At 47.2% G+C, this 17,218-nt stretch overlaps 1 protein-coding gene across 1 annotated transcript; it reads right to left on the bottom strand.

Moving 5' to 3' along the window:
- Nucleotides 1-10,439: 10,439 nt before the first annotated feature.
- Nucleotides 10,440-11,383, bottom strand: LOC126030768 (spliceosome-associated protein CWC15 homolog). Its single transcript, XM_049789018.1, has one exon. The coding sequence runs from the start codon at nucleotides 11,381-11,383 to the stop codon at nucleotides 10,673-10,675; it is 711 nt and encodes a 236-aa protein (XP_049644975.1). The 3' UTR covers nucleotides 10,440-10,672.
- Nucleotides 11,384-17,218: the final 5,835 nt, after the last annotated feature.

Raw genomic sequence — 17,218 nt, 5'->3', positions numbered from 1 at the left:
GCCCTGAGATTTTATTTCTTTTCTCTTAACCCCTTTCCTACATCCTCCTTTTTTCCCTCTTCTCTCTCTCTCTCTCTCTCTCTCTCTCTCTCTCTCTCTCCTCTCTCCTCTCTCCTCTCTCTCTCCCTCCCTCTCTCTCTCTCTCTCTCACTCTCTCTCTCTCTCTCTCCTCTCTCCTCTCTCTCTCTCTCTCTCTCTCTCTCTCTCTCTCTCTCTCTCTCTCTCTCTCAGCAAGAGTTCAGAGAATTAACATTCCTTGACTGGTGAGTGGGTTGCTAAACCCAGCCTCAGGGCACTGTCATCGTCCTTCTCGGGGCCAGTGCTGGGAAGCAGCCACCAGTGGGAACTGTCAAAGCTCCAGAGACATTGTCCATTTCTGTCTGTTAGTGAAGAGTGAGCAATGCCATTCTGGACTTTGTTTCCCATTACCCGTGTTCCCCACCGGGTTCTTTATGTGCCTTTCCTTTGCAGGTTGACTGTCTATGCCATCCTAGAGCAGAAAAACAGTTATAAGCAAGAAAAAGAGCCAAGTGTCGCATATCCCTTATAGGCCCAGTGCCTCAGACTTAGCATTTAGTTAGTGAAACACACTCCTGGTGATCCATTCTCCACCCGTGGCTCTGTAGCTTAGAAGAGAGCCCAGAGGGCTGGAGCAATAGGACAGTGGGTAGGGCATTTGCCTTGCATGCAGCCCACCCAGATTTAATCCCTGGCATGATATGGTCCACAAACCTGCCAAGAGTGATTCCTGAGTATAGTGTTAGGATTTACCACTGAGCACCACCAGGTGTGACCCCAAAACAAAACAAAGAGTCCAGAGGCTGCGATGCAAACCAGATTCTGCCATTTTCTGTCATGAGCCTAGACTGTTTAGATATGACCTGTATCTCACCTCAGTAATTCTCTTTTCCTGGGACAGGGTCCTCAGACACTAGTCACTAGTCGTGTCTCTCGTTTTGCTTCAGGGAGTGGGGGGGGGGGGTAACATACTGTGCAGCTATCCAAATGTTTCTAGAGAGCTGCTACTAGAACAGCCTGCAATTAAATTCCCAGTGAGTCCAATCCACAGAGCCCTATTAGCCAGCTCCATTGCCATTGTAGATAAGTTAGTGGTGTGGCAGCTGTGCCATCCAGCAGACTGTGAAGTGGACTTGGGGCACATCGTTGGAATAACCAACATTACAGATAGGATTTTTTTTTCTCTCTTATTTTGCTGGTGGGGTGGGAGCACATCTGACAGCGCATAAGTTAGGGCTTTTCTCTAGCACTGTTCAGAGATCATTCCTGATGGGGCTCGGTGAACTCTATGTAGTTTCAGGGATCAAACCTGGGTCAACCACATGCAAGGTAAGAGCTCTATACAATCGCTACGACCCCATGCAGATACAATCTTGAATTTGCCCAAGGTGCTCAGGAGCATTGGTATCTGCGAAGGAAGGAGCAGTGCAAATGCAGGCCTGAGAACACAAGGGAGTTAGTTGCTGCTCTTGAAACCAGCCCTGCTTATTTGTGAATTCTCAACCTAGTTCAGGAGATGCATCTCCTGCTTCCAAAGTTAAGAAGTTCATTGGACCAGAGAGAATACAATGGATTAAGGTGTTTGCCTTGCATGCATCTATCCACATTAGATTCCCTGCTCCACCTATGTTCCCTGAAGCCAACCAGGAGTGATCCTTGGTCATAGAGCCAGGAGTAAGCCCTGTGCTTGGTGGGTGTGACTGAATAACCCTAGCAGAAAAGGGTTTCCTCAGCAACTTGAAATTACTCACCTGAAGTCAGCACATAGGATCCTGATTGTCTTAACACTCATTATTACAGTGTCAGAGCAAGCTGCAGTGTGGTTGGTGGTCCTCAGAGCCTGCAGTGCCTGCCCACACTGGGAGGTGTTAGCTGGCTGCTGCAGGGTTGCTCTGAGCTATGAAGAGCTGCCTCTGGGCTGAGAGTTGATACAATCTCTGCTCACCTCAAGAGACAGGACATTTTTGATTTGACTACAGAGGTGGAACATTTTTCATAGTGAAAGAGAATTCTCAGGTCCAATCAGGGTTTTTGTCCAATGCTTTTCACTGAAGCATTCAGCTATAATTATATTTCATCTTCCCCTTTATCACTGTATCTGCCCTTCCCTGCCCACCTTATGTCCTCCTCTAACCCCTTTTTCTTTGGGTCTCCTTTTCCGGCTTCCTCTCTCTGTGTACTTAAATGTACCTCGTCACCTGTCCAAGCTGACTTTGTCCACTTTTTCTTCTTGACCTCACTCTGAGTGCTGTAGCTGAGGGAGGCGTATTGGAAAGACATGCAGCATTCGCCTTATTTGGAGCCCGAAGAGCTCAGAAACTCATGCTGTGAACCCCTAAACTCAGTGCTCTTCCAAGAGCTGTGAAGATCATGGCACTTTTGTCACAATTTTGCCTACAAGGGTCTTTTGTGTGGGCATCAGAGCCAACCTGAGGTAAATTCCAGACCCCATCCTCTGGGCATCATCCTTCCCCACAGGCTCATTTCCCTGCCCTTGAGACTCCGACATGGAGCACTCACTCACTGTCTCCAGGCTGGTATTTCCATCAAAATCACGCCATGTACATTGAGATACACGAAAGACCAACTTTTAGGCCACGATACTTTGCTCCCATTTCCAGGGGGGCAAGTACGCAGTTGGTGCTTTCTTTTGAATTCCCTTTTTATTTCGTTTGTTTTATTAGCTTTTAAACCGCCCCCCCCCCCCCCATATCCCATTATGGAAAGGACCTCTTCAACAGCACATTATATGTAGCTGTAGCCAAAGTCTAAATAATTGGCTAGAAGTGTGGCGCGCCCTTGACTGAATTCACACAAGGACTCCCTACCACAACTGAACTGCAGTCGAAAGGTGACCGAGGAGGAAGGCTTCACTTTTACTCAAAGTTTGATATTGTCACCGAGCCACAGTAAGCAGCAAAGGCTGTTTTTGTAACTGAGGGTCCCTATATGGCACACACAAACACACACACCCCAGCATGGCGTAGACTCGGATTGGAAGCATGTTCATTATGTGTCTTCATGAGCCCCTCTCTGGTGCTGAATTGGATTGAATTCTTGGTGAGAGGCCTCAACATCTTCTTGAGCTGGTCTGGGCCAGTAAGTAGCAGCCTGAAGTGTTTCTATGATTATGGTCAATAGTTCAGTGAAATTTGTACATTTTTTGGTAACTGGCATACATAATGCCCCTGCAGTTCCTTTTCTGTTTGGTAGTTTGTGACTCAAAATTCCCACTGTTATGTGTGTTAATTTATGAAAAATAAAAATTTTTTGAAAGCCTTTGAAAGAACTCTATAAACATTCTTGTTCTGGAAGGAAATGAGACTGGGATCACACCCAGCATTACTTTGGGACTAATTCTGGCTCTGCTCAGAAGTGATACTTGTGGTGCTCAGGGAACCACACGAAGGGCTGGAGATTTGAACCATGGCCACATTTAGCAATGCTGAGGGATTACTTGTGGCTTTGTGTTCAGGAATTACTCCTGGTGGTGCTGGGGTGGACCCCATAGGATCAAACTCCAGTTGGAGTGTGCAAGGCAAGTGCCTACCCATGGTACTAATGCTCCAGCCCGAGTCAATTCTTTTGCCTATTGTTACATTGGTGTTTTGTTTTGTTTTGCTGTTAATTGTTCTTTAAATTAAATTAACAGTTCTAAACCAACATTTTGTGACTGGTGCATTCAAAAAGTTGTATACCATCATTTCTATCTAGATCAAAAATAATTTTAGAGGGGCCGGGCGGTGGCGCTGGAGGTAAGGTGCCTGCCTTGCCTGCGCTAGCCTAGGACGGACCGCGGTTCGATCCCCCGGTGTCCCATATGGTCCCCCAAGAAGCCAGGAGCAACTTCTGAGCGCATAGCCAGGAGTAACCCCTGAGCGTCACAGGGTGTGGCCCAAAAACCAAAAAAAAAAAAAAAAAAAAAAAAAAAATAATTTTAGGGTTAGAGCACGGCAGTAGGGTGTTAGCCTCGCATGCAGTCAAACCTGGATAGATAGTGGTTTGAATTCTGGCATTTCATATGGTTCCTCGAGCCTGCCAGGGGCGATTGATTTCTGAGCACAGAGCCTAGAGTAAATAATAAATTGAATACTTCAACAACTGCTCAAGGTCTTTGTTATAGGCTGAACTGTGTCTACCCCTGTAAAAAAAAAAAAGATTCACTGATGGACCTGAACAATAGTTAAGAGGGTAGGACGATTGCCTTACTATAGCAGTTCCAGATCTGATCCCTGGCTTCCCATATGGTTCCCTGGGCACTGTCAGAAGTAATTCCTGCATGCAGGACGAAGAGCAACCCCTGAGCATCATCAAGTTGTGTATCAAAAAATAAGGGGGATGGGGCCAGCGCAGTGGCGCAAGCCGTAGGGCATTTGCCTTGCACGCGCTGACCTAGTATGGATCATGGTTTCACACACACACACACACACACACACACACACACACACACACCCCGCGTCTCATATGGTCCCCCAAGCCAGTATCGGTTTCTGAGCACGTAGCCAGGAGTAACCTCTCAGCATCACTGGGTGTGGCCCAAAAACCAATAAAAAAAGGGGGGGGGAGTTGATCCATTGAAATCCTAAGGTATTTACTTCCTACTCTCATCGCCACCTGCCAACTTGTCAAATTTGACTAGAAATATTACATTAGTAAAGATTAAGCTACAATGATACCATTAGAGCACGTTCTGATCCAATCAAAAAGTATAAGGGGGTACAGGCCTTTAGATAGTAGAGGATAAGGTACTTGCTTTGCATGCAACACTGAGATCCTAGATTTTAGCCATATGACCCAGCAGCAGTCACTTCTGAAGAGAGAGCCAAGAATAGCCCATAAAGGTATGAACCATACTACACAGAAGAAACCATTCAGTAGTAAAGGAGCTTACCTTGACCATGGCCTGCATTGGTCCAGCTCCTAGCATCACAAGGCAGAGAAGGGAATGGGCCACCATATGGTCCAGTCCTCAGGCTCCAAGCCATAGTGACCCCAAGCACAGATCCAAGATAAAGCCTGAATCAGTGTTTGCCTGACCCCTCAAAAGAAACAAAATCAAAGAAACCAAACTTATTGACAATTGATCTTGACTTCTGACTTCCAGAACTCAGAAAACTTATTTCTGTTGCTTAAGCCATCCAGACTATGGAATTTATTGACAACCCAAGAAAATGAATACATTACTGCTTCTAAGAGGCCCAGCTTAGGGCCAGACACCCAACGCACAAGCTTCTCACGGCATCAAGAGTTGGGAAACTGGGGCTGGAGAGATAGCATGGAGTTAAAGCTTTTGCCTTTCATGCAGATCATCGGTTCAAATCCCGGCGTCCCATATGGTCCCCCAAGCCTGCCAAGAGCGATTTCTGATTGTGGAGCCAGGAGTAACCCCTGAGCGCTGCCGGGTGTGAGCCAAAAAACAAAAACAAAAAAAAAAAAGAGTTGGGAAACCCTGACCCTTTGTGCTTTACAGCTCCAACTTGCCCTAGTAGAAGGCACAGTAGGACATATGCTAGGGTTCATCAAATTTTTGGGACACACTTCTTTGTCTTAATTTTTGTTTTAGTTTTTGCTGTGTTCAGGTCTTGCACTAGCAAATTGTTTCTCTGCATTCAGGGATCATCCCTGGAGGGGTTAGAGAACCATACAGGGTGTCAGTGATAAAACCAGTTTGGCTGCTCCTAATTCAGTCACCTACTGAGCTATCTTTCTATTCTTTTTTGTTCTGGGGCCACACCCAATGATGCTCAGGGGTTACTCCTGGCAATGCGCTCAGAAATCGCTCCTGGCTTGGGGAACCATATGGAACACCGGGAGGATCGAACCATGGTCCCTCCTAGGTCAGCTACGTGCAAGGCAAACACCCTACCCCTGTGCCACCACTCCGGCCCCCCCTCTCCAGTCTTTTAAGAAAAAAATTATAATCATGAGTCAGGCCTGGATCCTATTGTCTTTATATCAACACAGCTATAAAATGTAAATTGGCAGGAGGGCCTACACCTGGCAAACTTCCATGTCATAAGCCACGTTAGCCCCTTAATAGCAGGAGGTACTCTGAGAAGAAATGTACAGCCAGCTAGGCCAAAGAGGTAGTACAATGGGTAAGGCATATGGTTCCATTATGGTCCCCTGAGCATCACCAGAAGTAATTGAGTGCAAGCTAGGAGTAATTCCTGAGCACTGCTTGGTGTGCCTCTCACTTTCCTTCAAAAAAGGAAGTGCACAACCAGTGATTGTTGACTCACATACCAACCAGGTGTATTGTGGTGCCTCATCTTGAAATAAGCAATACCCATATATCCAGACAAATCACTATCAAAGTCACCAATTCATTGACCCAGGTCACAGTGGAGGCCTGGATCTATTGGAGAACTTGGTCTATCTGGAGTTCCCACTGTGGGAGGTTCTGGCAAGTGAGAACAGTAAGACTTCAGGGCTTCCAATTTGGAAGTCAAAAAAACCTTTAGAGAATTATTTGTAAATGTAATTTATCAGAATTTTCTTGGATTGCAGACTCCTATGGGCCCCTGGACAGCCATAAAAGGCCACCCCTTGCCTTGGTCCTAACCCCAAGCTCTCTTTCCTCTCTATCTAGGGTTGGCTGGAAGGCCCTGGCTTCCCTATCCTGCCTGTTCCCAAAACCTTTCTTGTCAGAGTTGTGCCTGCTTGGCCTCTGGCAGAGTCTTCTGAGGTTATGGTGAATGAAATTTGAATTTTACAAATCAAGTGATCAATAGTAATAACAAGGCATTAAGAATCCAGCTCCCAGGGCCGGAGAGATAGCATGGAGGTAAGGTGTTTGCCTTTCATGCAGGAGGTCATCGGTTCGAATCCCAGCGTCCCATAGTCCCATATGGTCCCCCGTGCCTGCCAGGAGCAATTTCTGAGCCTGGAGCCAGGAATAACCCCTGAGCACTGCCGGGTGTGACCCAAAAACCACAAAAAAAAAAAAAAAAGAATCCAGCTCCTGGGCCCGGAGAGATAGCACAGCAGTGTTTGCCTTGCAAGCAGCTGATCCAGGACCAAAGGTGGTTGATTCGAATCCTGGTGTCCCATGTGGTCCCCCGTGCCTGCCAGGAGCTATTTCTGAGCAGACAGCCAGGAGTAACCCCTGAGCATCGCCGGGTGTGGCCCCCCCCAAAAAATAAATAAAATAAACAAAAAAGAATCCAGCTCCTAGAGATAGCATGGAGGTAAGGTGTTTGCCTTTCATGCAGAAGGTCGGTGGTTTGAATCCTGGCATCCCACATGGTCCCAAGCGCTGCCGGGTGAGACCCAAAAACCAAAAACCAAAAAAAAAAAAACAACTAGTGCCGGAATGATAGACAGAGGTAGGATATTAGGATATTTGCCTTGCATGCTGCCGATTCAGAATGGACCTAGGTTTAATCCCCGGCATCCCAGATGGTCTTATCCTAGATGGTCCCCCCGAGCCTGCCAGAAGTGATTTCTGAGCATAGAGCCAGGAGTAACCAGAGTGTCACTGGGTGTGGCACAAAAACAAAACAAAGAAAACTACAAGACAGGGCCAGAGCAATAGCACAGGGCATTTGCCTTGCATGTGGTAAACCTGAGTTTGATCTCTGGCATCCTATGGTCAACTATGTCTGGCAAGAGTAATTTGAGTGCAGAACCAGGAATAACCACTGGGTGTAGCTCAAAAGCCAACCAATCAAAAAAAAAAAAAAAAAAAAAAAAAAAGACAAGAGGGGTTTTGTTTTGCCTTGTATAGGACTGACCTGGGTTTGATCCATGGCATTCCATAAAGTCCCCTAAAGAGTACTTCCTGGGCTGGAGTGAAAGCACAGTGGTAGGACATTTGACTTGCACGCAAATGACTTAGGATGGACCAAGGTTCCATCCCCAGCATCCTACCTATATGGCCCCCCGAGCCTGACAAGAGCAATTTCTGAGTGCAGAGCCAGGAGTAATCCAAGTATTGCTGGATGTGGCCCCAAAACTATAAAAGGAAAGACAGGCATGAAAATAAAAGCATTAGGGGCCGGGTAGGTGGCGCTGGAGGTAAGGTGTCTGCCTTGCAAGCGCTAGCCAAGGAAGGACCGCGGTTCGATCCCCCAGCGTCCCATATGGTCCCCCCAAGCCAGGGGCAATTTCTGAGCACATAGCCAGGAGTAACCCCTGAGCGTCAAACGGGTGTGGCCCAAAAACCAAGAAAATAAAAGCATGATATCAGGGGACTAAGTCTACAGTACAGAGCCAGGAGAAAGCCCTGAGCATAGACAGGTGTGCTTGTCCTTGTCCCCAAAAAAGAAAATATACTTATGACCATGAATTTGGAAGTCAAAGATACACCTTTAAGTTTCTACTTCACAGCTGTACCCTTGAGAATGTTGCTTCAATGAGTGTTTCTCATCTCTACAATGAAGATGTTTTAGGTCTAGCTGCAAATCTTTTTTTTTTTTTTTTTTTTTGTTTGTTTGTTTTTGGGTCACACCTGGCGGTGCTCAGGGGTTACTACTGACTGTGCTCAGATATCGCTCCTGACAGGCTCGGGGAGGCCATATGGGATGCCGGGATTCGAACCACAGTCCGTCCTGGATCGCTGTGTGCAAGGCAAATGACCTGCCTCTGCAATCCGGCCCCGTAAATATCTTATTCTATTAAAAAGAAAGAAGTAGCATACTGGGACTGGAGAGAGAACACAGCGGTAGGGCGTTTGCCTTGCAAGCGGCTGACCCAGGACTGGCGGTAGTTCAAATCTCGGCATTCCATATGGTCCTCTGTGCCTTCCAGGAGCAATTCCTGAGCGCTGCCAGGTGTGGCTCAAAAACCAAAAAAAAAAAAAAAAAAAAAAGTGATTCCTAAGTGCAGAGCCAGGAGCAACCCAAGGACTGGATGTGGCCCCAAAACTATAAAAGGGGAGACAGACATGAAAATAAAAGCATGACATCAGGGAACTAACAGTCTAGAGTACAAGCTGTCCTTGAGTACAGCCCAGGAGAAAGCCCTAAGAAAGCACACCCAGGGGCCGTAGAGATCGCATGGAGGTAATGCGTTTGTTTGCCTTTCATGCAGAAGGTCGGTGGTTCAAATCCCGATGTCCCATATGGTCCCCCGAGCCTGCCAGGAGCGATTTCTGAGCATAGAACCAGGAGTAACCCCTGAACGCTGCCGGGTGTGACCCAAAAACCAAAAAAGAAAGGGAGGGAGGGAGGGAGGGAGGAAGGAAGGAAGGAAGGAAGGAAGGAAGGAAGGAAGGAAGGAAGGAAGGAAGGAAGGAAGGAAGGAAGGAAGGTAGGAAGCACACCCATAGACAGGTGTGCTTGCCCTTATCCCAAAAAAGGAAAATGTACTTAAGACCATGTATTTGGGAGTCAGAGATGCACCTTCAAGTTCTAAGTTTTCAACTTCACAGCTGTACCCTTGAGAATGTTGCTTAAATGAGTGTTTCTCATCTCTACAATGAAAATGTTTTAGGTCTGGGGCCGGGCGGTGGCGCTCGAGGTAAGGTGCCTGCCTTACCTGCGCTAGCCTAGGAGACGGACCGCGGTTCGATCCCCCGGCGTCCCATATGGTCCCCCAAGCCAGGAGCGACTTCTGAGCGCATAGCCAGGAGTAACCCCTGAGCGTCACCGGGTGTGGCCCAAAAACCAAAAAAAAAAGAAAATGTTTTAGGTCTAGATGCAAATCTCTTATTTATTTTGGTTTTTGGGTCACACCCGGCAGTGCTCAGGGGTTACTCCTGGCTCTGTGCTCAGAAATGGCTCCTGGCAGGACATCATATGGGATGTCGGGATTCCTGGATCTGCTGTGTGCAAGGCAAACGCCCTACCTCTGCTATCTCTCCGGCCTCGCAAATCTCTTATTCTATTAAAAATAAAAAGTAGCATACTGGGGTTGGAAAGATAGCACAGCAGTAGTGTGTTTGCCTTGCAAGCGGCAGACCGAGGACTGACGGTGGTTCGAATCCCAGCATCCCATATGGTCCCCGTGCCTGCCAGGAGTAACCCCTGAGCACCGCCATGTCTGACCCAAAATATAAAAACTTTAAAAAAAAAAAAAAGTAGCATACTATTTTTTTTCCTTCAACCCGAAGATCAGGAAGCTTTGCAGGCATAAGCATCATCACAGCAAGTGCCTCAATTCATGACTAATTGCTTTTTGAGGTGACTTAAGGCTGCCTGCCTCTAGCATTACAACAAGGAGAGGAAGATCAGAACATGTAAGCAAAACGTCCAGAAGAGAGCCTGCCTTATACGATACCCCAGGCGCTGAGTCTTGGATACTCAGTTTATCCAGCAGTAAGGAATTTAGCAGTTCCTAGATTCTCGGAATACAGCTTTTCTAGCACAGTAGAAACACTCCAAAGTGAAAGATAATGGTGACCTTGTGACAGGCCCAAGATTAGCACAGAAGCCTCCACCACCCTCTTGCGGTACAACAGATCTGTAAGGCCCTAAGTGTTTTTCCTTTTTAATTTAGACCACTGAAAGTATTTATTACAAGCAGATTCCCCCGTTCACGCTAAAAAGAAAAAAAAAACACTAATAAACATCAATAAAGAAAAAAAAAAGCACCCAGAACTTAACATCAGAAAGTCCATCCATTCAGTCTGGATGAAGGAGAAGACATAAAAAAAAAAAGTGAAAGATCGTTTCCATCGTCCGGCCTTCCACGCAGCACACCAAAGCCTGCCCTACTTGATGTATTTCTCCATGAATTTCTTGTGAAATTCGGACCTCAAGGTATCGTTGACGAAGCGTTTGTCCTTCTTCTGGTCGTCCACGCCTTTGGCACAGTTCTTGAACACCACGTCGTCGTCCCACCTGCGTTTCACTTTGAAGCTGGCGGGGGGCTGCGCGGGGCCGGTGAGATGCAGGAGCGGGTTGCCGCTCAGAATGTTCTCCATGCGGATCCGCTCTTCTTCGGCTTTCTGCTCCTGCTCCTTGCGGGCCTGCTCCTCGGCCCGCTCCTTCTTGATCTTGTCCAGCTCGGCCAGCAGCGCCGCGGTGTCGTCCTCGTCGCTGTCGTCGGCCGCCTCGTCGTCCTCGTCGTCCTCGTCGGTGAGCGGGTCGTCGGCGTCCAGGTTGGCCGCGGGGATCTGGTCCAGGCGCGGCTTCTTGGCGCCGGAGGAGGAGGAGGAGGAGGAGGAGGCGGCGCGGTCCCGCGCGGGGCGATCGCGGTTCTTCTCCCGGGCGGCGACTCGCTCCCGCTCCTCCAGTTCCCTTCGGAAGTCCCGGTTGCGCAGCTCCTCGGGGGCCTCCTGCGTGGCCTGCCGGTACTTGATCTTGGTGTGCGACGGCAGGTCTCGGCTGGAGTACTGCTTCGAGAGCTGGCTCAGGTCGCCCTCTCCTTTGCCTCTCCCGCCTCTCGCCGGTTCAAACGTCGGCCTGGCCGCCGTCGTCATCTTGCAGGCTCTCCCCCAGGCCCCGCCAACGCCTCCGACTCAACGCGTAGCGTCCTTACTACCGTGCAAGTGAGCGGCCTCCCGGGCACTGGCGGAAGCGCTTCCGGGTCAGAGTTGAGAGGGGGGGTCTAAAGGTCAGCTCGGGCCAGGTCAGTGGGCGGGGCCTTGTCGGTCCCGCCTACAAAGTTTCTTTCTCACTTCTCATTGGCTCCCCGAGGAGTTCCCGACTTCCGGGTTTGTGGCGTCACACGCTGTGCGCCGTCGCGCGCGCGCGTCCTAGGGGGCGTGGCCTGTCGAGCAGGAGGAAGCAAGATGGCGGCGTCCGTGGGCAAGTGCTGTCCCCATTTGCTGCGCCGCTTCTCGCCCCGGCCAAGCAGGTAACGACCGCGCGGAGAAGCTGTTTCGGAGCGGACGGGGGATGGGGATGGGAGTGGGGTGGACGGCGGCCTCGGCCATATCGGGATCAGGAGAAAGGAATCGTTGCTGTCACATGTTTCTAAATGAGGGTTGAAGTGGAAACAGGAATGTCACCTTCACCTGCCGAGGAGCAGGTGCTACTGAGGAAGATTAGGAAGGTTCGTGTTTAGTTAGAATTTGGCGTAAATGCCCAACTCTGAATGCATCCGGGGCCGAAACAACGACAGCAAGAGTTAGTTACTAAAATTCACTCCAGATGGAGTAAGCTGCGTGTCCACCACTAGAATTGAGGCAGAGCTGTGGATCTCTCGGGGGGATTGTGAGCCTGGAAAAAGGGGACGAGATGTGGGAAGACGTGAGTGGGAACCCCCGTGTCTTTCGCCTCGGAGTCTCATTCTTTGAAGTGAAGGGCTTAGATTCTGTGATTTCGAAATAGTCTGTTAAGAAGAGCATGATGGTTATCCTGCTTACTCCCTATTCCTGGGCTATTAAAGCTTTTGAAAGAGACCCGAGGGTTCATCTGTACATCCAACTTTTTGGAGTTGGAGAAATCGAGGTCCTGAAAGAGGAGGGAGGGTCTGGTTTAATGCCACACAGCTAATTAGTAGTGGAGTCGGGACTCAAGCTGGCTGGCTACCTATCGAGTCTGGGCAAGCCAGCTTCCCTCCGGTTTCCCCGAAGGCATTTTTTAAAATTCAGAGATAGTCTGGGAGCATTTTGGACTCTCGAAAAGGGATCAAGATGTTGGTAGTAGTCATGATTTTTCCTAGTGCGAAGTTTTGAGAGATGGGTTTTTGTGCTTCTGACCGGGTTCGTTTTGTTGATATTGACCTCGTCTTGCGCTGTGACTGGAGGTGACTTAAATGTAGTTTTTGGAAGTTAAAGGGTCACTGGATTCATAAAACAGAAACTGTCATTGGGCCTTGACATGGAAGCTTCACTCAGCATGAACTATTCAGAAATTTTGCTCTTTGGAGAAGGCTCTGCTGTGTAGTTGTAATTTCAGTTTTGAATGGTATGGAATGATTTCATTGTTATTTCCAGGTGTGCTGTACATGTGCTTATTTGAACATTCAGGAGTTGGATAGTCATTTTGTTTTTGTTTTTTGAACCACACCTGGTGGTGATTATACTCCTGGCTGTACATCAAAAATCACTCCTAGGTGTGCTTGGGGGATCACATGGGATTCTAGGGATAGAACTCAGGTTGGCAAAATGCAGAGCAAGCCCTGTACCTGCTTGTAGTCTTGCACCAGCCCCTAAAAGTACTCACTTCTAAAATACATATTTTTTTAACTATGGGGAGTGGATGAGGGAGATATTGCTAAGTAATAGAACACGTGCCTACCCTGCAAAATTGTAGGTTCAGTTCCTATACTGCATCCCCTGCTCATTCTTTCCCCCAAAGTGCTGTGTAAACACCCCAGTACTCACTCCGCTGGACTATAGTACATGGAGCTATCAGACCCTGGTCTTTCTAGGAGTGTGGCAAGGAATGGCCCAGCATTCTGACCTTATCCTTTCAAACTGACTGGTATATTTATGAAAGGATGATAATGGGCCAGAGCGATAGCACAGTGGTTGGTTGTTTGCCTTGCACACGGCCAACCCAGGATAGATGTGGTTTAATCCCCGGCATCCCGTCTCTCAAGCCTGCCAGGAGCCATTTCTGAGCATAGAGCCAGGAGTAACCCCTGAGTGCCTCCGTGTGTGGCCCACAAAACCTAAGTAAATAACTAAGGATGATGAAGGGTATACTTTTAAAAAGCACCATCATTAAAAAAGGGAAAAGAAGGGCTGGAAATAGGGCTTGCTGGTATAGTGCATGTTTGGAACTCATGAAGCCATGGGTCAACCCCAGCACTGCAGAAATGGAAATGGAAATTAAAAACTGAAAAAGCCAGGGGCTGAAAAGATAGCACTGTGGTAGGGTGTTTGCCTTGCAATGGCTGACCCAGGACCAATGGTGGTTCGAATCCCCGTATTCCATATGGTCTCCCGTGCCTGCCAAGAACGATTTCTGAACAGAGCCAGGAGTAACCCCTGAGCTCCACCGTGGCCCAAAAACAAAAAACGAAAAGCCATACTTTTAATTCCCTGTTATAAAGTAGGAAATGTTAATCTCCAAGGTATTTACTAAGCTAAAACTATATTGATTTGAAAAAATTACCCAAATAGATTTTTTTCCATGATTTTTAAAAATAAAACAGCATCCATCTGTGAGATAAACAAGAAAACCTCGTATTGTAGGAAATTTTTCCCTGAGCTGGGTGATATGTGACAGAAAAGAGAAATCAGCATTTGGGGTGATTAAATTTAGGGCCATGTTTTCTAAATTTGTACGATAGTGGGGTGGATGCTTGTTAGAAATACAGATTTCTGCTCCTTGCTTTTTCAATTTTGTTCTTTCTTGAAATGCCTCTCTTTGTCTGATTTTTTCTACTCTTTCTTTCCTTTTTTTTTTGGGGGGGGGGGGTTGGGTCACACCTGGCAGCGCTCAGGGGTTACTCCTGGCTCCATGCTCAGAAATCACTCCTGGCAGGCTCAGGGGACCATATGGGATGCCAGGATTTGAACCAATGACCTCTGCATGAAAGGCAAACGCCTAACCTCCATGCTATCTCTCCAGCCCCCTTTTTCTACTCTTTTTTTTTTTTTTTTTTTTTTTTTGTGTGTGGTTTTTTTTTTTTTTGGGTCACACCCGGCAGTGCTCAGGGGTTATTCCTGGCTCCAGGCTCAGAAATTGCTCCTGGCTGGCACGGGGGACCATATGGGACGCTGGGATTTGAACCGATGACCTCCTGCATGAAAGGCAAACGCCTTACCTCCATGCTATCTCTCCAGCCCCCCTTTTTCTACTCTTTCAATAAAAATTATTTTAGTGGGACCAGAGTGATAGTACAGTGGGAGAGTGTTTGCCTTGCTTGTGGTTGACTCAGAGTTAATCTCAGCATCCCATATGGTTCCTGGAGCACCAAGTGAGGAGCCAGGAGTATCCCTGGGTTTTACTTGCACCCTCCATCAAAAGAAAAAAAATTTTTTTCAATTAAAGAAAAGAAAAAAGGAAGAAATGAGCTGGAGAGATGATACAGTGGGCAAGGCACTTGCATGCATGCAGTTGACTCAAATTTAATCTCAGCACCCATATGGTTCCCTTAATCTAGAAAGTGATCTTTGAATGTAGAGCCAGGAGTATGCCCTGAGCATGACTAGGTGTGCCCCCAAGCTTCCCTTCTATTCCCTCTCTCCACAAAATAGAGATTCCTAGGGTTGAAGAGAGCTCAAAAGGCTAGAGTGCTTGCATTGCACACTGAAGTGCTGGATTCAACTTTGGTCAGGTGGCCCTAGAGACCCCACTGGGCCTGAGAAGTGCTAGTTCAATATCTCTAGGAATGACTGTGAAACCCCTGAGTAGTGTTGGGGGACACCACTTCCAAAAAAGTTTTTTAAATGTTGAGAGATTCCCAGATACTTTACCCTGCTGCCAGATTTGGCAGCTGTATATTCTAAGTGCTGCAGATTAATCCTAGATTCAGGCAAGTACAGACTTGATATCTAGGGTGTTGTCACTTCTATTCAGATATACTCATGATACACATACGAGGAGGTAAAGGGAATACTGGGCAAAACAATGGACTTAAGAGATACATATGAGGAGCTACAGATAGTACTTGGGTTTGAACCCCTTGGTACCTCGTATAGTCCCTGAGTACCACTGGGTCTGGCCTCAAAACAGAAGAAAGGTATATTTGAAATGCACCTTGTCTTTATTTGGGGAGTGTGGTATGCAGGGGCTACTTTTTGTTTTCGTGTTTGAGGGATCATATGCAGTTCCAAGGTTGAACCAGCATGTAAGCACCTTAACTCCTATACTATCTCTCTGGTCCCCTGGATCACCCCACACACCATATCTGCAATCCTGGGTGAGCAGGTCTGAAGCATTGTTGCTGCACGAAATAATCCAAATCAGGCTGAGGGTGAAATATGTGTAGTCAGTTAATCTTCTACCTCATATCAAGAGTGAGCTGCCTGCCAGAACTGTCATTTTTATTTAGTATAGAGACTAAGGGAGAATCTCTAGGGAGCCTAGCATGTACAGTCCTGAGTGAGAAATGCAGGTAGATGGACCAGAGCAACATGAAGCCATTCAGAACAGGGGCCGTATGCACTGATGTCCTGGTGAAGGGCACACACAGCACACTCAGTCCAGCTCAAGGGAGCCGTCATGGTGATAATCCACCAGAGGTCCAAATCACTACTATTGGGGGTCTTCTCTTTTGGTTCATTTTTATTCATTTTTTTAGAATTTTCATAACTTTAGGAAGCCAGAGAGATGTTAGGAGTACAGTTAAAAGTTATTACCAGGATGGGGTCAGAGTGATAGCACAGTGGGGAAGGTGTTTGTCTTACATGCTGCTGACTCAGTCTCAATCCCTAGCATCCCATGTGGTCCTCCAAGCACCACCAGGAATGACCTGCTCACAGAGTCAGGAGTAATCCCCTGAGCACTGTGTGGCCAAAAAAACAAAAACAAAAATGTTACTATCAGGAATGACATTAAAGATTTTTTTTCTGTTGTATCATAACAGTGTGGCTACAGGCCAGTGAGACACTGTCATAGACAACTTATAGAAGCCTCGTGATGATCATCAGCCCTAGTGCTCTCATTATAGTCATAAGACTAGTTGCCAAGCAGCTGGGCTGTTGTACGTGATTGAATTACACCTAGTGATGTCATTCCTGTTGTCACTGGTGAAGAAACTGAGGCTTAGAATGTGTTATTTTCCCAAGGCTGGAGAGATATTTCAACTAGATTAAAATCCAGCGAGAAACGGACACAAACAGTAAACAAATTTGCATGTACACTATTTCAGGTAGGTGAAAGTGTGAAAAGGATGCTGAAGAGTGCTTGAGAGGGACAGCTTTTGGACATAGGGTTGGTTGTTCAGAAAAACCAAAGTGAGGACATATTTGAGCAGAGCATTGAAGGAAGAGGGAAAGGTAATAGAAGGGTGTGCCTATATGTGTATTCAAAGGTTATTGAGGAATAATTGAGAAGTAGAATGAAACCAAGACCTCTGAGAGGTCAACTGGGACCTTTTCCATAGGGTCTGCTCTTCTGTTTTAAGAAGCTCATTGGCTATTTTTGTGGTGAATTGGAAAATATGAGGGCCAGGCATGAAAGGAGAAAGAGCAGTCTTCTGATAAAATAGCTTGGGCCACAATGAGATATTGAGAAAGAGGCAGACTTGAATATATTTTGTAGTTTGTCTTTGGGCCTTCTCAGTAAACCAAAAAGAGGACAGTGTGGAAAGATTTAAGAATGAGTTCTGGGGCTCTCACTTCTGTGTTTGGGTGAATGAGATTTTTGTTTGTTTGTTTTGTTTTGTTTTGGGGCCACACCCGGTGGTGCTCAGG

Source organism: Suncus etruscus, chromosome 15, assembly GCF_024139225.1.
Source record: "Suncus etruscus isolate mSunEtr1 chromosome 15, mSunEtr1.pri.cur, whole genome shotgun sequence".
NCBI classification, from domain to species: Eukaryota; Metazoa; Chordata; class Mammalia; order Eulipotyphla; family Soricidae; genus Suncus; species Suncus etruscus.
Note: the sequence above shows the minus strand (reverse complement) of the source record. Positions and strands in the feature narration are given on the sequence as shown.